This window comes from Macadamia integrifolia, chromosome 8 (assembly GCF_013358625.1).
Source record: "Macadamia integrifolia cultivar HAES 741 chromosome 8, SCU_Mint_v3, whole genome shotgun sequence".
In the NCBI taxonomy this organism is placed as follows: domain Eukaryota; kingdom Viridiplantae; phylum Streptophyta; class Magnoliopsida; order Proteales; family Proteaceae; genus Macadamia; species Macadamia integrifolia.
Window position 1 is genome coordinate 6376671 of NC_056564.1, and position 22416 is coordinate 6399086.

Sequence of the window (22416 nt, forward strand, 5' to 3'; positions counted from 1 at the left end):
GAGGTCATCTAGCAAACCACAGGCTAGTGCTACATCTATGGCCTCCTCACGACCTAGTCGGCCGTATTCTCCGCCTCGACATGTCTCTGAAATGTCATCTTCACGGCCTACTCGCCCATACTCACCCCCTCGCCGTGGTTCAGATAAACCTTCTGATTCTTCAAAATTTGCAGTTCGGTGCTACTCATGCCATGGATTTGGACATATCAGTGCCCAATGTCCCATCCGTTTGGTTGCTTTTATTGATAAGGATTCTCTTATACCATATATTTCCGAAGAGCGACTTGGTTCTGACACAGTTGATTTAAGAGAAGAGCGTGCAACAGGTGAAGTCAATGACACTCTCAGTGATGAGGACCAACATCCTTTTTATGTCATTCGTCATGTGTTGACCACTCAGAAGACCACTGAAAGTGAAGATTGGTGCCGCAGTAGTATTTTTCAGACTCCTGTGAAGTGCAATGATCAGTTGCTAACCTTGGTCATTGATGGAGGCAGTTGCACTAATGTTGTCTCTGAAGACGCTGTTCGTAAGCTGGGATTGAATACAGAACCACATCCTAATCCTTACAAGGTTGCTTGGGTGAACAACACTAATCTCAAAATCACAAATAAGTGCTTGGTCACATATTCTATTGGTGGATTTAAGGATACAGTCCAATGTGATGTCCTCCCTCTGAAGGTGTGCCATATCCTTCTTGGTCGACCTTGGTTATTTGATAAGAAAGTACAGCATTGTGGCTATGCCAATAGCTATGCCTTCAAGCATGCCAACAAGACTATGAAGTTTCATCCTGCCAAAGATCTCCCTGAAATTAAGCTCAAGAAGATGGTGGGATCATTCCTCATTCAGCGTATTCCTTCAGACGGTCTCCTCGGTCCTTTCCCTAACTCGACGGAGTCGAGTTCTTTTCAGAGGAGGAGAGTTGATGCAGATACGACTGCCCTTTCTTGGTTGGACCAGCATGACCGGCTTTGGAAGCCAAGAGCCAAAAAGAACCGGTCCAGCCCAGGGTTTTGGTCCAACAAGGGTTGGAAATAAAATTAGTAGTTTCCTTAGTATTTTATTTCATGCTTTTAGTTTCCAGACTTGAACGTAGGAGTAGGATTTATATCCTTGCTTTGGTTTCCTTTTTTATAGTTGTTTCCTAGTTTAGGCTAGTTTCCATTTCAGTTAAGTTTCTAATTTCATGTTCCTATTTTCCTATATATTGGTTGTAATCGATTGAAGATGGAGAGAGCAATTTGATTATTGAATGAATGTGTGAGTGTGATCCTCCTTTTCCCCATCTCTACTCAGATTTCCCCTCCCTTCCCTAAGGGTTCTCCATCAGAGGTACTGGTGTACCTTCTGGTTGGATCTATGCCATGCTCATCACAAACAACCTTCCAGAACTTCGATCTGATCCGGTTTCCGCATTGCCCACCTTGAACATTCACTGAATTCGGATACAGTTAAACCAAAATCAGAATATTTTCTCCTTCTTATTTGAGTTTCTATTTGTTATTCCTGTCCTGGGCAGGACTTGCAGTCCCAAATGTTTTAGCAGTTTTCTCAGTTCTGAATCAGTCGACCTAAGAATCTGGGATTTGGTTTAATTGCTTAAATTGACTCAAAAGGATTGAATTTGGCTCTCTATGCTCTCACTGTGTTGTGAGATTTGATTCGATTTGAGTTTCAGATCCAATTCTGCCTTTACCGCTAGTCCCAAAATGTAATGTAAATGATCCAAAATAAATAATAATATTACATAATTGTGAGTTATCTCCCAAGTCTTCAAGTCTCAAGTCTCAAGTCTCAACAGTCAAGTCAACACTCAACAACCAATTCCAAGTAAAGTGTCTAGGCAGTTCCAGTCCACGAGCTACTACCACTGCAGATGTCATAGTCTCACCTCTGAATGCACCACATATGAGTCTCATGACATGTTTTGGGCCCAATTGTTTTCGTAGTCCGTCACTGCCCATCTATAAGACGCATCATCAACATCAGCTAGGTATCCTAGCCTAGGGAATGACTCATCCATAGTGATAGGATGTGGATTTGGCACACAAGGTTGGGATGGATACCCGAAGATATTGTCAACAAAAGATGTCCAACCCCCTGAACTACCTTTTGTCCAAATGATGTAGAAGATCCACCATGTTGTCCATACCCACCACCATATCCAAATGAACCGGTGCTCTCGAAGGATGGCCCACAAGGTTTGGGGAAGATGGGATTTATCTTTTTTTGTCCAAGCTCTCTTCCTTAGGTAGATTTGCTGTGAATATGCAAGATCCAAGCTTAGAATGAAGATTTGATGGCACAAGGGCAAAATCTTAAGTTTTTTCCCAAGTTTTCCATTTCAAAGAGAAGAAATAGGGGTAGAGGGTCAAAATTTTGAAATAAGAAGGTTTGGTTTCCCATTTAAGAAGGTTTTCTAAAGGCTAAGCCATTGGTCCACTCAAAAATTCCAACATTTCGGTCGAAATGTGGGAATTTTGGTCGTTAATGGTTGAAACTAGCGGCTTTTAAAAGTCGTATGGTATTTGGTATCAGAGTCCTAGGATACCGTGGAAATGTGGGAAATTTCGACAGTATCGGTGGAAACCTTGAACCATGGGCGGCACTGAAACAAGCTTTCCCGCAACATCATAGATGGTAGAACCAGCAAAAGACATATCCACCCAAATCCATTCCCTCTGCCTAACTTCGACATAAGGTTATTATTAGTTTATTACATCTTTGAAGTTGGTTTCCCTTCCAAGAAATGCTTCTTGAATTTGAAATTAGAGCCATTTATAATGTAAATTTGAGAAAAAACTTGAGGTGGCAGCATATGTTACCTATGTATGGAAAAGAGAAACTTTTATATCTTGAAATCTTGAGATCCTGTGCAGAATGGCTTGGTAAACAGCTAGTCGTGTACCGGTAAATGTCCATAAAATTTTGAATATGGTGATAATCTTCCATTACTAAATGAGCAATGAATTGCTACTTCTGATAATGCATGGGTAATGAATTGCTTTCAACTAGCTCTGTGAATGAGAAGGTACAATAATTGATTTATGTCAGTGTACTCTTTACTAGATATCATCATATATCGCAGTGAGAACCTATTGTTATTTCAAAGTGGAATTTTGAGGGGCTGTGATACTTAGTAAACTTATTATCACAGTTTCAGATGTATTGTTGGCAGGGTAAAAGGATAAGCTCAAACAGCATATAATCATGGAAACCTACTGTTTTCCAGTTGAATTCCAAACTAATGTCTGACTTGTTATATATGATTGCATGTAAGCACTGCTTAGTGTACTCGAACATGTTCTTACCCCACACATTAAAATGGAACTAGTGAGAAGAGCAAGTGCATACTTGTTTTTAATCTCAAATTAGAGCTTTCCAACTTCTAAGTCAGCAATATGTTAAACATATAGCCAATGACTGTATCTCAATATTAAAATTTTTTTTAAAGAAAAGAGACTGTTTTGAGGTGGATGGGAAACTTACTCAATTTGTCTGCCCAGAAAATGGGCAGAACATGATTTCTGACATACATCTCTTTCTTATTCAATCTTGAAAATTTCCATGATAGTGCATGATTGCATGGATGCAGGATTAATTCAAAAATTTTGAATGGAATGCTCCTTTGAAGGATAGATGATTAATGATCTATTTATTTGTACTGTAACATTTCTTTCCATCAGACCGTATTCAAACTAAAAAATGTAGCTCTTTTCACTCATTTTCTATGATGATGTTTCAAAATTGTTCTTACTTATTTGTTTTATTTATTTATTTATTTATTTTTTTTTGCAGACAACTTTTAAATAGGAATCTTTCTGGAACCTTAGCACCTGAGCTTGGTCAATTATCATACATGGAAATTTTGTGAGGCGCAACATATCCTAAACTTTAATCTGCAAAATAGCAAAACTGTTTTTTTCTTAGTGGACTCACCTGTTTCTATTTATTTTGGTTTTGGAAGAGATTTTATGTGGAACCAAATAAGTGGGAGCATACCAAAGGAGATTGGCAATATCAAATCATTGATACTCTTGTAGGTTAAACTAGTTCCCTTCTGTATACGTTAGACTTTCTTTATGTTACTACTTACTACTGTTTGGATTTTTGATGCTTGGCTAATCCTTCAGAACATGTGTTTTTACATGTACATGAGCACATCTAAGTTATTAATCTATCCATGGAGCTATCTTGCCCAACGGGTAAGCTAAGGTGCGTTTTGGCCAGATTGTCTTAAGTATGGCACCCATATTGGGATGATCCTGGCCCAAAGCTCCAAGGAGATTAGGTTCATTGAAGCATGAAGTCAGCAAATATGATACTATCCTTCTCAGAAAATATAAAGTGCACATTTGATTTCACATTATGCATCCATCGTGACTTCGGACATAGAAAATATGTGTCGATCCATATGATAGAGGACACAACACCAATCACTCATTCACTCTAGTCAACTTCTCCCAAAAAGTAGGGGAAATGGCTTAGAAGTAGGTTCAGAGTAACAGAAATGCCAGTAGATTCCATGACAATGAAATGGCATTCACATAATCTTATAAAACTTAAAATTTTCTACTACTTCCCATGCTTCTTTCAGGTTTAGAGTTAACCCCTTGAGATGGTTGTGGGGTCCTCTAACGTGAACACGCCGCCAAGGATTTGAAGACTTATCCTGATACTGGCCAATCTTTAAGGGAAGATCAGTGATCTTGGATATAATCAAGAACCTGGCTGATTTCAATATGGATCGGATGATACAGCCAATAAAATCCTGGTCCTATAAACTATGCCGCCACACACCCACCCAATTTTGCCATGCGGCAAGAAAAGTGTTGCCTTGTGACAAAATCATGTCACTTAGCTGTTACATTTAAGTTTTGTGCAAAATATTTATTTATTTATTATGGGTTGAGGTTTCCTGGATGCATCCAATATATTCCACATGACAGATCTGTTTGTGCTGATATTTTGTGGGCAGGTAGACCCCAAAGTTCCCTGCTCACATGCTGAGTGCTAAATTCAGCCTAAACTGAGTTTCTCAAGTGGCAAAACATAGTGAAAACTCTGGGACTACTGAAATGGTGCATAGAACCATGGACATACACGGGAGTTTAAATGATTAAATTTTAGGTTGAAATCTGACACATGGCCAATCCAAAGGTCAAAATTGCCACCACCATTCCATGTGGCACTATTAGGTGTGCAGAGCAGGGAACCTTTTACCTTTTTTTTTTTTAAATGTTAACTGCTTAATTTTAAGACTTACTTTCAAAATGAAATTAATTTTGTTGAATTCTCACATTTTATGCGATTGTGTATTTTTGCAGGCTTTTGAATGGGAACCAATTGACGGGACCTCTGCCTGATGAGCTTGGTTATCTTCCTAACATGGACAGAATACAAATAGACCAGAACCATATATCAGGACCATTGCCTAAATCTTTTGCATACTTGAACAAAACAAAGCACTTGTAAGTGGGTTTCTGTTGTAATTTTACTCTTTAAGTAACCATTTTAGTCACAACTAATCTCTTTCTCTTTTTTTTTTTTCCATTGTAATGACTTTCTGCATGTCTCATGCAGCCACATGAACAACAATTCAATTAGTGGACAAATCCCCCCTGAGCTTCACAGATTGCCAAGTCTTGTTCACTTGTAAATTAATTTCTCCTTGTTTCACTTGTGGCTCATTTCAAGTCCTTCATTCATTTTTTATTGTTTAGACTGGATCTTGTGGTGTTAATTCTCATGCTATTAATCGAATCTCGTGCAGCCTTCTTGATAACAACAACTTATCGGGATATCTTCCAGCAGAGTTCTCTCAACTGCCAAACTTGCTTATACTGTATGATCCCTATTTTCTATATTTTATGTGAATCTAAACCTTATTTTAATTCCTTGAACATTCTGGATTTTTTTTCTTGCTTTTTTAGACAACTGTTGAATGTTTTGCTCGTCACCATCAATCTTCTCATCGTACTAAACTGAAAGCAATTTGCAAGCATTGAGAAATGTTATAAATATTGCAGAGGATCAATACTTCTAGAAAGATATTTAATCTTTAATATTTGTCAAATACTAGGATTTCAACATCGGGAAATGTACTATATAAGAAATCATGGTTAGCTCTTAACATGCCAGGAATTATATCAATGGTTAGCTCCATAAAATATGTTTTCATCTTCTTGTTTTATTTTTCTCTTGTACACTAATTATGTGCATTGTTTGATATAATGATAAAAGGATTAAATGAAAATCGTATTTACATTTTTGGTTCATTTATTAACAATCTGGGACATTTGATACCATACCATGGGAGGCAGATAAAGTTGTTATCTTTTTAGTCAATCAAAACTCAAAACTAGTCTTGGATATGAAATAGAATTCCTTGTATTAAAAAATGAAACTAGAGAAGCTCTACGGCACCCACGATTCCCAGTAGTGAGTCGTCGGCATTTCGCTCGTAACAAATCCTTATTAATGGTAATTTACGGCCAGGCACCTCTCTGACTTGATAACTAGTATTGCCTCCATGCCCAGCTCTATCATCAGGACCCTTCTTTTGCAGACGTTTTAAATTGTGGTTCATTGTCGAAGTACGTGATTACTCTGTGGATAAATTTTGTAAGTTCCTTCTATGATATTTATTTTTTTGCAGTCAACTTGACAACAACCAGTTTCATGGGAATATTCCAGCTTCTTATGGCAACATGACAAAACTGTTGAAAATGTAAGTGCATTTTCTAATACCAAGTGATTGGTTTTTTACTTTAGTTGAATCATTTAAATAGGTCAGACTATTAAACTTACATTTATTTTTACAGACAATAAGAATTAGAGAATCTCGCTGTTCAAAAAACCTGTTTCTCAGACTTTTTTTTTTTTGGTGACCAAACCATTTTATATTTAACATGTCCCCCATGTTTTTTTCCTCTCCCTGAATTTACAATGGACTGGATTGAGATTTTTCCTCTGGTTCATTGGACCTTGTCAACTCTCTGTTTGAATTATGGAACTGTACTCTTATGGCTTTCAGATCACACATCAGACCAGATCCAATCATTTATCTTGGAAACTAATGACATCTATACCTACAATTATCTTTAGTACCAAGTTCTGGAAGCTTATATACATTTTAAATGGGACAAAAAGATGTGCACATTCTCTTTTGTGTCCAAAAGTAAGCTCCTAAGATATGCTGAAAGTTTTTAAAATTTTTCCCTTGGCTTATCAGGAGTCTCAGGAACTGCAGCTTGCGAGGACCAATTCCTGACCTAAGCAGTATACCAAACCTTGGTTATTTGTAAGTTCACGAGTATTTTAGGGGATTTCTTTAGATGCTAAATTTATACCCAGGGGGAAGTTGTAGTTCATGTTCACCATATTCGCATATTCATTTCATGATATAATTCTGATGGGTGTATTGTTCTGCTGGTGACATGCACATTTCAGAGATCTCAGCTTCAACCATCTTAACGAATCTATACCACCAAATAGGCTTTCTGGTAATATCACCACCATGTAAGTATGATTTCCTCTTGTGTGGAATATGATTCCATGTGGAGTCTCATAATGTAAGGGGCGATTTTTATAGTCAGATAAGAGCCAAGAAAACACCCATATAACTTGGACATCTATCCAACAGATTATAAGTGGCCTCTCCCATCAATAATTCTTTTGGTGAACTTCTACCCTTTTAATAATCCATCATTAAGTATCCCTAGATTACAAGGAATCTTTTTCGGACGATGACACCACTGAGATCTCCTTGACTTAAAGATGATAAGAACAATAAAATCATATGAATAATTTGTGCAGTGATCTATCAAACAACAATCTTCATGGACCTATTCCTGTTAACTTTTCGGGTCTTCCTCACCTCCAGAGACTGTGAGTATACTTTGGCTCTCCTTTTCCTTTATTTAGTCTATTAATATTTCTGGTGATAATATTTGTTGGCATCCTTTACAGCGGAAAGTTCATACGGCTATGTATCTGATGCTGTTAATGGTTTTATTTTGTTACTCATTTCTTGTTGCAGGTCACTAGAAAACAATTCATTGAATGGGTCTGTTCCATCCACTATCTGGCAAAATGGGAATTCCAGTCGTACTGAAACACTTATTTTGTAAGGCTTGAAACCAGAAAGCACCTTTTTCTTTTTCCCCTCCACTTCCTTTTCTCTTTTCTCTTCAGTGTTAGTATCTCCTGTATCTTACCAAGAATAGGGTCCAATATGTTATACAATTATGTAGCAACACTTGATTAGAATTGTTGCTGAACTTATTATTTGCATTTCTTTTTTCCAGGGATTTCCAGAATAACTTGCTGACAAATATTTCTGGCAGTCTTAACCTCCCTCCAAATGTCAGCATCAGGTTGGCATCTGCATTTGCAGCTGCATTTACGATCTGCACAACTCAATTCTTCTTTAAGTTATGATTGAATTGTACTTCACTTTGTGTCATGCCACCTCAAGAGCAGCTCCTTAAGTATCAATTATCTGATAATAATATAAAATTTGGTTGATTTGATTATTATTACTTAATGTTGGGCATAACTAGCCTCCAAGCTATCTTTCCACTGTTCTCCAGCTATGTTTTTTCTGCTTCCTTGACACTGTTTGGAGACCTTGGTCTCATAGGGATTTTGGAGACCTTGGATCTCATAGGGATCTAAAAGATTAGCAATTGCTTAGTTTTCCTTGTCATTTAATGCTTCGAGGTAGTTCATCTCCCTAGGCAACTATTGAAGTAGTTATGGTCCGTGGAACCTCACAGTAAATTCTAATCATTTTCATTGTAGTATGCTCATGATTTTCAGGAAGAGATTATTTTTCTTAGAGTTACTTGGGAATCCTTAATCGCTCCTAAAATAAAGACCTCCCATTGAGAGGTGTCCCAACAAAAGATTAGTGCATGTGATCTCCAACCATGATTTCAAGGCTTACCTAATCCTGAACTGTATTGTTCGACCTGGATATAGATGGATCAGCAATGCATGTGCTTCACATCTAGTGGATTGGCAGTCCATACTGGGACTAACCCAATCTATGGTTCTGGTCCTTGACCCATGCTCTGGCAGAGGCGGAAAAAACAGTATCCCTCACTCCCCAGTCCCCCCCCCCCTCCAGCCTGGTTGAGGCAGTGAACCATATATTTTGTTTTGTGAGATTTCTGGAAGGTGTTTGATATAGTACTGATTTAAAGGAATAAAACAGTAACAAACAAGATCGAAAATAGAGTATAAAATTCCAGATTATGGAGGACTTCTGACAACTCGAGGGAATGGGTAAAACAGTAATTTAATCACAGAAATTAAGGTTCAGAAAGGGAAGCTAGATCACTGATTTCAGATATAAATTAATCCAAAACCAGTAGCCTAAATAGGTAGTGAAAACAGATTCAATTTCAGATGTGGAATTACCTAAACAACAGCTCTAATGGAGGTAGGGGCAGAATTGGAAAAACAGAATTATCTTCAGAATTGTCTCAGATTTGAATCATATTATATTTTAATGAAATGGAAGGTCTGGTCAAATGTTGGATTCGATCGGATGGCTGAATTGCTTAATCTGAAAAAACACCTTGTATCCAACCTTCTAGAAATTAGGGTTCTAGTTGAATAGATTAAGAACAGTACTTACTTGCTAATGGATAAAGAATGATGATAGAAGAAGAAGAAAGAAAGAATGGGGGGTAGGGGAATGGCTATCTCAACCTGGGTCTCTCACCCTCAGCTCTCACAACTAATGAGCACAACTTATATTAGGCAAGTCTTTGCAAACGACGAGGGAAATTTCATTCAATAATAATTGTCTTTATATAGAGGATAAGGACTCCGACACAAGGTGTTTTTTTGTAGGACATCAACTTTGTTCACTAACTAATAAAAGATATAACTGGACTCTTATTAGGACTCCTAAAAGACAAACTTAAGACTCCAACATGGAGTTAACTTAAATAAAGCAACAAATCATATCAAGGCTATGACTCTAACTAAACTAATGAAGTAAATCTCGTTTTTCTACTTGCCACCCATATTTTAGGCCCATTAATGTGGCCTTTACAAAGAAAACCCATGGGATCAAAGGCCCAACACCTACATAACACAACCATAGTCTTATTTCCAATAAAATAAACCCTTTAAGTTACTTATCTGCATCTGCATCAGTGTTTGTTGTATCATGTGTTTTCCTCATGTTATCGATCTCTTGGGAAGATTTTCATCATGGATGCGCAATTGGATATTAGCAGAAAGAAATGCAAGTGTCTAGGTTAGCTTCTATTTACTCAATACGTGTTGCTTCGGACCTCCCAAAATTATTATTTAGGCACTTCTGTGGAAATTACTTTAAGACATTAGTTAGTCGTAGCCAGGATCAGGAGTTCAGGACTGATCCCTCCTATAGGGATATGTCAGGCTTGCGATCCCAGCTGAATGTAATAAAACTTGATTTTGGTAGTTTCTGAATCAGGAACCCAGGCCTTGTATATACTAAGTGTTTTGAGGTACTTACAAGTGCTATTAGCTACATCATCTCAGCTCTTGGAGGAGCATGAAATTCCAGCACAGCTGAGGTTCTGGCTCTTCAAATTCTTCATCAGTCAATCTCTGTTGGTTTTAATGTGGTGTTGTTGGTAGCTGATTCATCTATTGCTATTGGATGCATTAGTGTTTCAGATAAGAGTTTTATGGAGGTCACAACATATGCTTAGAGATATCCATGCTTTAGCATCTCAGCATAACATCTCATTCCATTAGATGCCTAGAATAGCCAGTGTGGTGGCAGATTCTCTTGGCAATGGCAGCACTCTGATAATTTTCGGATGTATTATGGGGTTACTCATTCATGAAATTGAAGTTGTTTTGTGTTTTTGTATTCTAGTGACAGATGTAGCTGGTCATGGGCCCACCTTTTGGGCTGGCCACCCTATGTATCTCTTTTATTTTAGTAAAATTTTGTTCTTTGTTGTTAAAAAGGCCCTATTTTTGGAAGGTTCTGACTGCCATTAGTTTTCTACATGATTTTCAGTCTTCATGGGAATCCTGTATGCAACGCTTCTAATCAAATCAACTTAGTCCAGTTTTGTGGACCTCTGAGTGTAGTCAACAATACAGACACAAACTCGACAAACACCACAGCGAATTGTCCTGTTCAAACATGCCCTGTAACAGAGGGATACGAATATGTTCCTGCAGCTCCTTTATCCTGTTCCTGTGCAGCACCTCTTTGGGTTGGATATCGGTTGAAAAGTCCTGGATTCTCAGATTTCGTTCCGTACGAGATTCCGTTTGATTGGTACCTGTCCACAGGCCTCAGCTTGGCTCCTTATCAGGTGGATATTGATACCTTTATATGGGAAGAAGGCCCTCGACTGAAGATGAACCTGAAGTTGTTTCCTGTTAATTATACATTTAACAATAGTGAGCTCGAGAGAATCAGGGGCATGTTCACAGGTTGGCATATTCCTGACAGTGATATTTTTGGGCCATATGAACTTCTCAACTTCACTCTCTTGGGACCTTATGAAAATGGTATGTAAGCTGATATCCAACAGGAAATGTGCTTATTTAAGTGAGAGATTCTGTGTTTCTTTTCCTAAAGCCAGATTTGGAGACCGGTCTTTATCTGAAGTGTTTGGGATCATTCTTGTCAAGTCGACTAGGCAACCCAAGCATTGGAGGGGCACCTAGGGAACAAGGCACTTGCCTAGGTGCTGCCTGGGTACCCTAGGTGTGCAATATATGACTATATATAATATAGCAATGGTAATATTATGCTTATATGCAACAGAGAAGCAATATCAATTCAATATGATGTAATTATGCTTGTAATGACCTAAACGAGAAAATCAATTTATAATAAACAAGTATCCTATATAAGCATATTCATTGAAAAATAAAGCAATAGACATAAATCAACGTAAACTCATCAAGTGTCAATTAGGCGTGTGGTCACCTTAGACCCAAGAAAGAGCCTGAATGCCTAGGCGATGCCTTGACTACTATGGTTGCGATTTTCCTAGGTAGCACAGGTACCCCCACAACTATAAAAGTTAGCTAGCGTTTGCATAATGGTAAACCTGGAGCTTATGCAGGAAGGCACAACCATCCGTTCAGTGTTCCAGCCCTGTAGGCTGGAATGTACCTGTCTAGTTGGTACTAGCCATCTAAGCTTCTGTTCCTTTTCCTTTCTTACAGTTTTTCATATATCTCTTATCATCCAAGAGCTGGGGTATACACTTCTCCCCTCTTTACGGCCCCACTTGGCCTTTGAACCCACTACTTGCAGTCTCAAATGATTATGTTATATCTGTACCCAAAACTTCTTATTTTGAAGCATTATTAATATTCCTCTATGTGAAAAAATTTTGATCAAAAGTTTAATCTTATGTTAATATAATGTGTTTGCGCAAGATAATTTAGCATCTGGTCAATGATTCTTTTTTTCTCTTGCAGTGAATCTTGCTACCCAAAGCTCTGGGATAAGCAAGGGTGCACTGGCTGGAATTGTATTAGGGGCCATTGCATGTGTTGTGTCAGTATCTGCAATTATTTTTATTGTTATAACAAGAAGACGTATGAGAAACCAGCAGGCATTTCCAAAAAGGCGCCAATGTGAGTATCTCCATAAATATTTATAAGTTCATCTCAAGTATTTTGAATTTTTAATTCTAGTATCTATCCTTATAAGCTGATCGTGGATCTTGGAACAGATAATAGATTGCTTTTCTTATTGCTAAATTAAATGATATTGCCTTCAAGTGGAGTGTTGTGTGTTGATACATTGTTGTGACACTTACTTAACAGCTTGAGCTTTTAGGATAAGCGGTTGTAACATGGTATCAGAGCCAAGAGGTTGGGTGTTCGATCCTTGATAACTGTGAGGGGTTTGTGTTGTGTTTTGTTTTGCTCCTATGCCTTGTACCCTTGGTGCCACCATGTGATGGTGTGGGGGTTGTTGTGTGGTGATACATTGTTGTGACCATTTCTTAACAGCTTGAGCTTTTGGGATAAGCGGTTGTAAAATGGTTTAGCACTTGGTGACACGCATATCTTGGGCTACAAGGAAATGGCTTTAGTTAAAATTTAGCAAGTCTTGTAACAACATTCTCTAACTTGGTGCCAAAAAAAAATGAGTATGGCTAAGCTGTATCCAACATGGATCCCAAACCCAGCTCATGTCATTATGTCAAGGGTGACTCACAAGGGTTTGCAGGTCCCATAATAATATTTCCAACTTCAAGTCATTGATCCAAACTGCTTACTAGAAGTGTCTCATGGTATATCTCTTGACATTAGTAAGTTCAGTACCTTGTGTAACAGTTTCAGACCTAGAACAACCAACAGTAATAACTATAAGATAATGTAAAACTAGGATTGAAAAGTCAACCTAATCCCAATGCTGCAGGATACTATCAAAGAACAACCAACAATCAAGGTACAACAGCTGTACAACAGATCTGAGAAGCTAAGTATCGATTCCAGAAATTAAGGTTTATGAGATCAGAATATAGATCAGAAGTGAAGGGCTAATCAGGTACTGAAATAGGATTATAACAGGTCATAAAACATGAACAAACATCAGTGGAAACAGGAGGAGTCAGGATAACTCTATCGATTGCAGTCTCAGACTTGATAATCCACTAAAAGACAAAATATGGGCAAATTCTTATATAAGTTATAACTCACCAACCACAGGTCAAAATGAGCTGAATTTTGGGTTGAATTCCTCCCTAGATGAGGGGCACCTTCGATCTAAATTGTAGCCAATTCTGATGGTTCAGTTGGTCTACAGAGGTATTGATTGGAGATCAAGAAACAGGAAATCTGGGCAGAAATTGTGAGAAGACGAGATTCAGTGATCAGTTGAGGCAGCAACAGAAACTAGAATGAATCGAGAAGAAGAAAATAATATAAGAGAGATCCTCTTGGGCTTCATACTGCAAAGAGTCATTGGATCAGACACCAGCCCTTCAAGCACGCAACCAGTTCTCAGCAGAGAAACAACAACAACAGCTGCCATTAATTGAAAATTTTCAAATCGTGGAGCTTATGGGAGTCTCCTACTTTATTTATAGTGATAATGGGGTGGAATTACATCCTAACAATTGGATGGTTCACGAAAAGGAAACCTCCAAACGATTCTCCTTGTACAATAGTTTCTAAAATGTAAAATTGGACATTCAAAATGGAAACTAACAGCTAACTTACTTGTTTCCTAAGAATTAAGACAAGTCATAACTTAAATTGAACCAATGGCTGGTTCAACTAATGAACTGAACCACTACTAAACCAAAACAAAATAACCCCCCAAATACAAAATCGTGGGCTGCTGAGCCTCTTCTTTCTCCTTGAGTATGTCTTTAATGCTAAATTATTGGCTGATATGGTGCCATACACTGGGAGACACGTGTTTTAAAAAATTAAGATACGTGTTCTCCCACATCGTATCGCATGCTGTCAACACTGATACGTATTGGCTGATAGATATGATACAATACGGTGGGATACTTTAAACCATGGCTGCAAGTAGTCGAATTGTGGCACTAAATGAGTAATTCTAGTAAAATTCTCCAGTATTAGAAAGATACGAACAAGAACAAAAAAACTGATTGATTAATGACCTGTGTATGACTCTCAACATGGTTGGAATCACTCAACAATTATTGTACCAATTTCAAGCATTTTGACTGCTAGTGATCAGTCAATCTGCCATAGGATTATAGGAATTAACTACCTGTGTATGACTCAAATCCACTAGTTTCTTAGAGCTCATAAAAAAGATAGAACCTAATAAACCTCGATTAGGACACACCAAATCATTGCCAATGCTTTTTCCCCCCCTCCCACAAAAGAATTCCTATTGTTTCTCATCACTTCAACCTAAGTACTTTATGCCCTCATCCTTTTAACATATTGAACTTGCACTATATAACTCCTTAACGATGCATTTATTGGTCTTTATTTGATTCAGAAGCATGGATAGACTTGTCATTTTATCTTTTTAATGGGGTCTCTTTTGTCTTGTTTTAAATAGATGGTCTACATCTAGTCAAGGTTCAAAATCTTGTTTCATTTCTGTGTTTCGGTGGTTTTGACGAGATCTCGGCGAGTTGGGTATTTTTTTTTTTGACTCGGTTGACTGTTTCGGTGGTCAAACGGCCATATTGTGACCTGAAACTTAGTGGGGAGCTTGTTTTAAGGTTAATAAACATGTTTAGAACTTAAATTTGCAAAAATATTAGAACATGATAGTGTTTCAAAGTTGCACCCTTGTTTGGCAGCAACCGTCGAACTGATCTGGAGATTTTATGAAATATTGCTAGAACAACATATAATATGATAGTAAAATAAGTAAATAATGTATCTAAGCCATGATCAAAACATACCTCAACATTAATTAACTAATATTTGAGTACATGATTAACTATATTAACCATAAAAATATATATTTTATGTTGATGGAAAATGTATTTTTTAAACCAGAAAAAAATATATATTTATGAACAAAAAAAAAATTCGACTCCGTGAGGTCATAGATTGGCCTCTAGTGTCTAACATATAAAAAATCTAGTCCTATCCAACATGTATTTATGTTACTATTTCAAAAAAAAAAAAAAAAAAAAAGGTTTTGGGGAAAGTGGTGTACCTTTCCAAAGCTTGAAATGTGTAGATCTCAACTTGGAGTGATCTTCGAGGCAATAGATGTGATGATGTGGCAAATTAGTGGACAATGGAGTGATTTTGTGTTCAAATGAAAGGAGGATCCGAAATTTTGCTGAGTCGGTCGAGTTGGATTTGAAATTTCAACTTTCCCCCAACGAGATTGAGTATTTATAAGCCTTGGTTGATACCATTTCGGCGAGATACCGAAATTTCAGCCGAGATACTGAAATTTCGACAGAGATGATTACCTTTCTGTAATTCGTAGCACATCTCGAATTGGTAAAAAAAAAACACAATTTTCGAGATCTCAGCGAGATTTTGAACCATGGATCTAGTAGAAGAATCCACAGGGCTTAAGGGGGAAGTTTAGGTAGGTATGGTTTTATCTCTTTATAAATAGATATACATAACGGTAGAGGGTAATTTTGGGATTGCTGTAAAATTTTGAATTTGAAGACATTCCTTGGTGGTTATTGAACCTCTTCCTTCTTCCTCTTAACATGCCCCATTGTTGCACATTGCTGAACTATCTCAATCTACTTTCTGTTAGCTTGTCTCCTATTGTTGCTACTTTCCAATTTCTTCGAATGCGAATGACACAGGTGGCTTTTGAAACTGCAAACTCCTAATTGTTGGTTCAACAAGTAAGCCATTTAAGACAGTATATATTTGTTGATCCTTTTATCATCTAAACCCAAGTACCTTCAACTTGAGGCCTAAATTTTAGTATAACTTCATGTGTGCAAGAATCCCAATTTTTATTCTGTAAAACCTTGAACTGTTCTAGAGGGCGGACCTCGGCGCAACGGTAAGGTTGCTCCATTGCGACCTAGTGGTCGCGGGTTCGATTCTGGAAGCAGTCTCTTAGTGAAGTGGGGCAAGGCCGCTTACATTATGACCCTCCCCAGACCTCACAGTGGCAGGATCCTCATGCACTGGGTAAACTTAAACTCCTCTCTACAACCAAAAATTGTGTGAGATCATTAGAATTGAAATTCTTGCTTTCCTACATCAGCTTTATTCTTTGTCTCTTTTTCAGCACAAAGACATCAATCTGTAATTGCTATTAGTTTCCATCCCTTTGTCCCTGGGCAATGGGAATCATTAGTGGAATTGTAACCGTAGGTGGTACTTCATTATAATTTGTATTTTTCATAGAAGAACCATTATCTAGTTATTCATTATTTGTGTACTTTTTGCAGCATCAAGGGGTCCGATCAAAATTGAAGGTGTGAAAGGATTCAGCTTTGAAGAAATGGCATTGGCCACAAACAATTTCAGCAGCTCCACACAAATTGGCCAAGGAGGTTATGGGAAGGTCTACAGAGGTATTCTTGCCGATGGCACAATTGTGGCCATAAAGCGTGCACAAGAGGGATCTTTACAGGGTGAGAAGGAGTTCCTCACTGAAATTGAACTTTTGTCAAGGTTACACCATCGGAATCTTGTCTCTTTGCTTGGATATTGTGATGAAGAAAGCGAACAGGTGCTTTCCCTTGCATTCTTCTTTCTTAAACTTCAATGTTATCTGTTGGGACTTAATTATATTCATACTCAGAACCTCAGCTTTGCAACTTCCCTAGCAGCTTGAAAATTGCATCCTTGAATTTGAATGAACCATAATTTTCTTTGTGGTTTCATTGTTGAGGCAATTAAGTTATATGTGCAGGTTTCCAGTTTGGATGTGATGTTCTTGTTTTTTTTGGGTGTGCATACAGATGTTGGTGTACGAGTTCATGGAAAATGGCACAGTGAGAGATCACATTTCTGGTAAACCTTCTCATATTCAATCTTTTATAGTGCTATTGCTATCATTCAGCATTTCAGCTATGCTTTCTTATCACTGTTTGTTCTGAGATGACATTGGCGACTCTAGTTGCAGACAAATGAATCTTGTGAAATCATATGGGGCAATAATTAGAAGCTGTACTATTTCATATATATTCAAGGAAATTTTCCAGGGGATACCCCTTTGGAGAGGAATTTACTTCATAATAAAGTTGGTTTTTTATCCAGGTTTTATGTTTTTCGGTTGTTTAAATAAAGAAAAATGAAAAGTTTTTTCTTGGTTGTTCCTTTTTCTTTGGGGGGGGGGGTCTTTCCTTGCTTCATTAAAAAGAAAAAGAAAAAGTCTCCTTAAATACTCTCTCTCAACTATGGGCACTGAAGCCTGCAATGACGAGGTTTTCTGCCATCTCGATTGTTGAGATGGAAGAATCAGTTCATTCAAAAGATGGGGGCTGTACAAAATTGACCGCATGTTTTATCTCGTCCAAATCAACCCCTTAGTCCTATGTGTTTTGACATTTGATTTGGCCATAATATACTTAGAAATGTTTAGTGGAGAGGAAATGGATCTTCTTACAACATGATAGAGTGCCACTTAATTGAGACATGGCACATGGAAGAAGGTTGACATGGTGAGGCTGTCACCCGCAGCTTCCATGTATATCAGGATATAGTTATTTTATTTATTTCCCTATACAGTGTACCTAGCATAGAAATAACTGAAAATGGGAAAATGCTAAGTAGATAGCGGGACCAATGTCGATGCAATTGAACTAGACTCTATCTATCCACTGATCAGGAGACACTGCTCAAATGAATGAGCCTTCCCACATGATAAAAGTGGGTGGCCAACATGGAAAACCATTTCCATTTGCATACTAGTACTCGTTAGTAATCAGAAATCTGCCATGTGGAGGTTTAGTTGGCACCTGGAAAAAGGTCCACATGTTGCTTTCAACTCCCTGTAGTAATAGAAAAATTCATCCTAGACACATTATCACCACTTGGCAAAATAAAGTCCTTGCTTTTGGCTTGTTTGTCCTGAAAACTTCAATTCTGATTGCTGGTGAGCCATAAAGTTGAAATGGCCAAAAATTTGATAGGTTTCCAATTCAAAGGGTTCCCTATCTATCCAACATGTTAGAATGACCACACCCACCCTCCATGTGGCTCAAATTGTGGCCGCTTTTAGAAAATCTCTTCTAATATATAATTTTGCAATGTTCATTTACTGCATCATGACCCAGAAATCAGTCCAAAGTCACAAAGTTGGCTCTAACTTTTAATTGAAAATGGCATTTACTAGTGCCATTTCTGTGATTTCGGAGCTTTGCATATACTTTTGAGCTGTATGGAAAGCTCATTTTAGCACTGCACTTGGCAAGTGAGATAGATAAGGGGTCCTCAATCAAAACAGTCACACTCATTGTTGCTATGTTTCAGCTGACAAAGCCCCATGTGTATGTATATTTGCTCTAAATAAATCTTTATGTGGTACCACAGCTAGATCCAAAGAACCTCTGAGTTTCGCTATGAGGTTACGTGTTGCATTGGGTTCAGCGAAGGGCATCCTCTACCTCCATGCTGAAGTCTCCCCGCCAGTATTTCACCGAGACATCAAATCCAGCAACATACTTTTGGATTCTAAATTTACTGCAAAGGTTGCAGATTTTGGACTCTCGAAACTTGCGCCGGTTCCAGATACTGATGGGACTTTACCTGGTCATGTGTCCACAGTTGTAAAGGGTACCCCGGTAAGCTCTTTTATATATATATATATATATATCTGCCCCTGGAAAAGTATTATTCTCGGATTTAGCATTGCTTACTGGTTTCCAACTCTCAACTTTGAAGCTGGTAATTGCTTGTACCATTTCGGTTGATACCAAAAATCACAGTTCAAATCTTTGGAATTGGTTTTTCAGTCTTCTGATTCAATTCAATGCTCATGTCCGACAAAGTAATGGATATTTCCATAGATTTGAGCATGACATTCTAGTCAAGACTTAAGGAACTCGGCTCAACAAACCCTTTTAAGGAACTCAATTCCTTAAAAGCGGCCATAGTTGAAGTTTACAAATTTATCTGGAAATGGAAATTCATGATCATGTGTGTGGAAACTGAAAATTCCTTTCAGCGTAAGGTCTTCAGTTGGATAAGCTTTCAAACTCAGAAAACACAAGTACTTAAACCAACTTTTGGTTGAATGAATGATTGCCAAATTTAATGAAATTTGCATGCTTCTCCTTTGCAGGGCTACCTCGATCCAGAATACTTCCTAACTCATAAATTGACTGATAAGAGTGATGTTTACAGCCTCGGGGTCGTATATCTAGAGCTATTGACAGGAATGCAGCCAATCTCGCATGGTAAAAACATTGTTCGAGAGGTACTTACATTATACCATGTCCTCTAAATTAAAGGGTGAATCTTAAGATGGAATATTATAGACAGCAAGTGTATGTGATATAAACTCCACAAAATATACTCACTGATTCTCAGGATGCTAGGGCCCCCATCCTATGACCTCATGTGAGAGAATAGGCTTGTCTCTGCACTTGGTTTACTCCTACTTTCCTTGGTTATCCAAAGAGAAGGGAAAGGACAAAAAAAAAAAAAAAGGTGGTTGAGATGAGCTGATCACATTGTTCCTTCTGTTTAGACATGGTCTAAATGGAAGCCTATTGCATGGTCAGTCTCAGTCCCCTGAATATGTGCCTAAAATTGATTAGGTGCTGGTTGAAGACCTCTCAGAATTTACCGTGAAGAAAAAATATGTAGTCCTCTTCTTTACAGGTTGTGTTGGATCTCAGTCTTTTCCTGCATGGATAATAGTAAGGTCAACTTCTGTGACTGCGATGAATGAGAACTTTTATGCCCACCACATACCACACACTTTTGAGTTTGCATGATGCACATGTAATATGTTCAAGTCTATTCAGGTTTCATATGGCTTTTGAACCAACCTTTTGATGTTTTGTGTATTAAGGTTTGTTCAATGTTATACTCATTCCCAGGTGAACATGGCCTTCCAGTCGGGTATGATCGTCTCGGTCATGGATGAACGCATGGGATCTTATCCTTCTGAATGTGCAGAGAAATTTGCTAAATTGGCCCTCAAGTGTGTCCAAGATGAGACTGAGGTTCGACCTTCAATGGCAGAGGTGGTCAGAGAACTTGAGAATATTATTCCTATGATACTGGAGTCAGATGCCACTGCAACTGGATCTACATGCTCTGATCCCCAGAAGAGAGTGTCTCCACCATCAACACCAAACACAGAAATGAAGAACCCTTATGTGTCATCGGACATTTATGGCAGTGACCTCGTCAGTGGAGTAGTCCCAACCATTACACCTAGATGACCGCCTTGGATTTAGAGGAGTGAAGTGTATGGTTTTCAAGGTTAATTTTAGTATCATGGGAATAAAACAGAGTATTCCTTTTTCTTTTTTCTCTATTGTTTCTGCTTTTGTATAGTATGGACCTCTGGGGTTGCGTTCTTTTCCTCTTTGTATAATTTGTGACTTATTGATTGCCTCTTAAGCTTTGGGTGTGGACGCCAGATGAACCAAGCTGGCATTACTTTTCACTTGTGATGACAAAAGGTTAGAACTTGATGGCTCAGTTCATTCTACATTTTGTCAACTGTTTGTCTGGTTTAACACTAGAGGTTTAAGAATCTCGCACAGTGTTATCAATTCGGATCGAATCCGAATTAAAAATAAAATTCTTTAAAATTCGTGATTTTTTCAAAAGTGAATATAAATCGCGAATAATTCGGACCAAATCCGAATTAAACCGAATTATTCGGTCCTTTTAAACATTATTTAAAAAAAAAAAACAATAAAAAACAATTAAAAAAAAACCCAATAAGCTTTTTTGACCGCTTTTTTGACCGAATCCTTAAATTAATCAATTGAATTATTCCGAATAATTCTCCGCCCTAATAATTCCCGAATCCGAATTTGTTAACTATGATCTCGCATGACCCATATGTAGTAATGACACCAAGACTCAAAAGAGAAAAAGAAAAAGGGTTTACATGGACACAATCTATTAAAGGAGTGAGTAATTAAGAGACTAAAATTTATAGGGAGAGGGATGAGGAAGAAAGCTAACAGCTCAAACAATGGAGGGTGGGGCTGAACTAAGAGGGGCATTGGGGTCATTTCCAAAGGGGAGGGAGAGAGGGTAACATAGACTGGGCACTCTTTTCCCAAATATATATTATGAATATGTGACCGTTATTGAAGTATATAAATGGCTTTAAGGAATTGAGTTCCTTAAAAGACCCGAACTATGGGTTGGGAATAATTAAGACCCTAAGATGGACGTGGGGGAGTGAAGATCGGATCCTCTGTCTCGCGACACGTCTTGTAGCGTGCATCCAATTACTAGAAATGCCTTGGACTGCATGCCTGTGCATTCGTGGTCATTGGATATGCGCTGCACGCCACATCTTGCTACAAACAAGCTCGATCCAGGGGAATGATCCCTCCTCCCCGGTTGTGAAGAACTTTTGCTATCCTAATTTTTGTAAAATAATATACATTACATGAATTCTTTCAATGTGAACCAACTTGGAATGTTGACCTAATATTAACATTAGGTGGATTACTGTCGCATATGTTTGTTAATTTTTCTTAAATATAGTACAATATCTATTCTTCCACATGGATTGATGATACGTCTATTCCTGTTGGATAGGAAGAACATCTATATTAACCGTGCAATGAAGGAACCATACAGCTATCAAGGGTTGTACATATCTATCCCTCCCCCTATTTATGAATGGTCAATAATACCCTCCTCCCTTGCATGATACCCTCTCAACACCATCAGAAGACCTTGACCTGGCTGAAACAAAACTCGGTCCTGATTATATTTTTGTGCAATGCGGATCGCTTGAGTTGAGTTGGATCGGAGGGATTTATTATCTCTAGGGTTTG

At 38.0% G+C, this 22416-nt stretch overlaps 1 protein-coding gene across 4 annotated transcripts in view; it reads left to right on the plus strand.

Annotated features, from left to right (window-relative positions):
• Positions 1 to 21112, plus strand: part of LOC122086589 (probable LRR receptor-like serine/threonine-protein kinase At1g06840) — a 97567-nt gene extending 76455 nt beyond the window's left edge. For all 4 annotated transcript variants that reach the window (XM_042655514.1, XM_042655517.1, XM_042655518.1 and 1 more), the window contains 18 exons: positions 3803 to 3874; positions 3972 to 4043; positions 5332 to 5475; positions 5588 to 5659; positions 5778 to 5849; positions 6663 to 6734; positions 7239 to 7307; positions 7457 to 7525; positions 7823 to 7894; positions 8046 to 8132; positions 8314 to 8382; positions 11040 to 11542; positions 12467 to 12625; positions 16879 to 17162; positions 17395 to 17446; positions 18968 to 19218; positions 19719 to 19853; positions 20482 to 21112. In XM_042655514.1, the coding sequence (XP_042511448.1) occupies positions 3803 to 3874; positions 3972 to 4043; positions 5332 to 5475; positions 5588 to 5659; positions 5778 to 5849; positions 6663 to 6734; positions 7239 to 7307; positions 7457 to 7525; positions 7823 to 7894; positions 8046 to 8132; positions 8314 to 8382; positions 11040 to 11542; positions 12467 to 12625; positions 16879 to 17162; positions 17395 to 17446; positions 18968 to 19218; positions 19719 to 19853; positions 20482 to 20829 (2602 nt within the window). In that variant the 3' untranslated portion in view covers positions 20830 to 21112. The remainder of the gene's footprint in view (positions 1 to 3802; positions 3875 to 3971; positions 4044 to 5331; positions 5476 to 5587; positions 5660 to 5777; positions 5850 to 6662; positions 6735 to 7238; positions 7308 to 7456; positions 7526 to 7822; positions 7895 to 8045; positions 8133 to 8313; positions 8383 to 11039; positions 11543 to 12466; positions 12626 to 16878; positions 17163 to 17394; positions 17447 to 18967; positions 19219 to 19718; positions 19854 to 20481) is intronic.
• The last annotated feature ends 1304 nt before the right edge of the window (positions 21113 to 22416 follow it).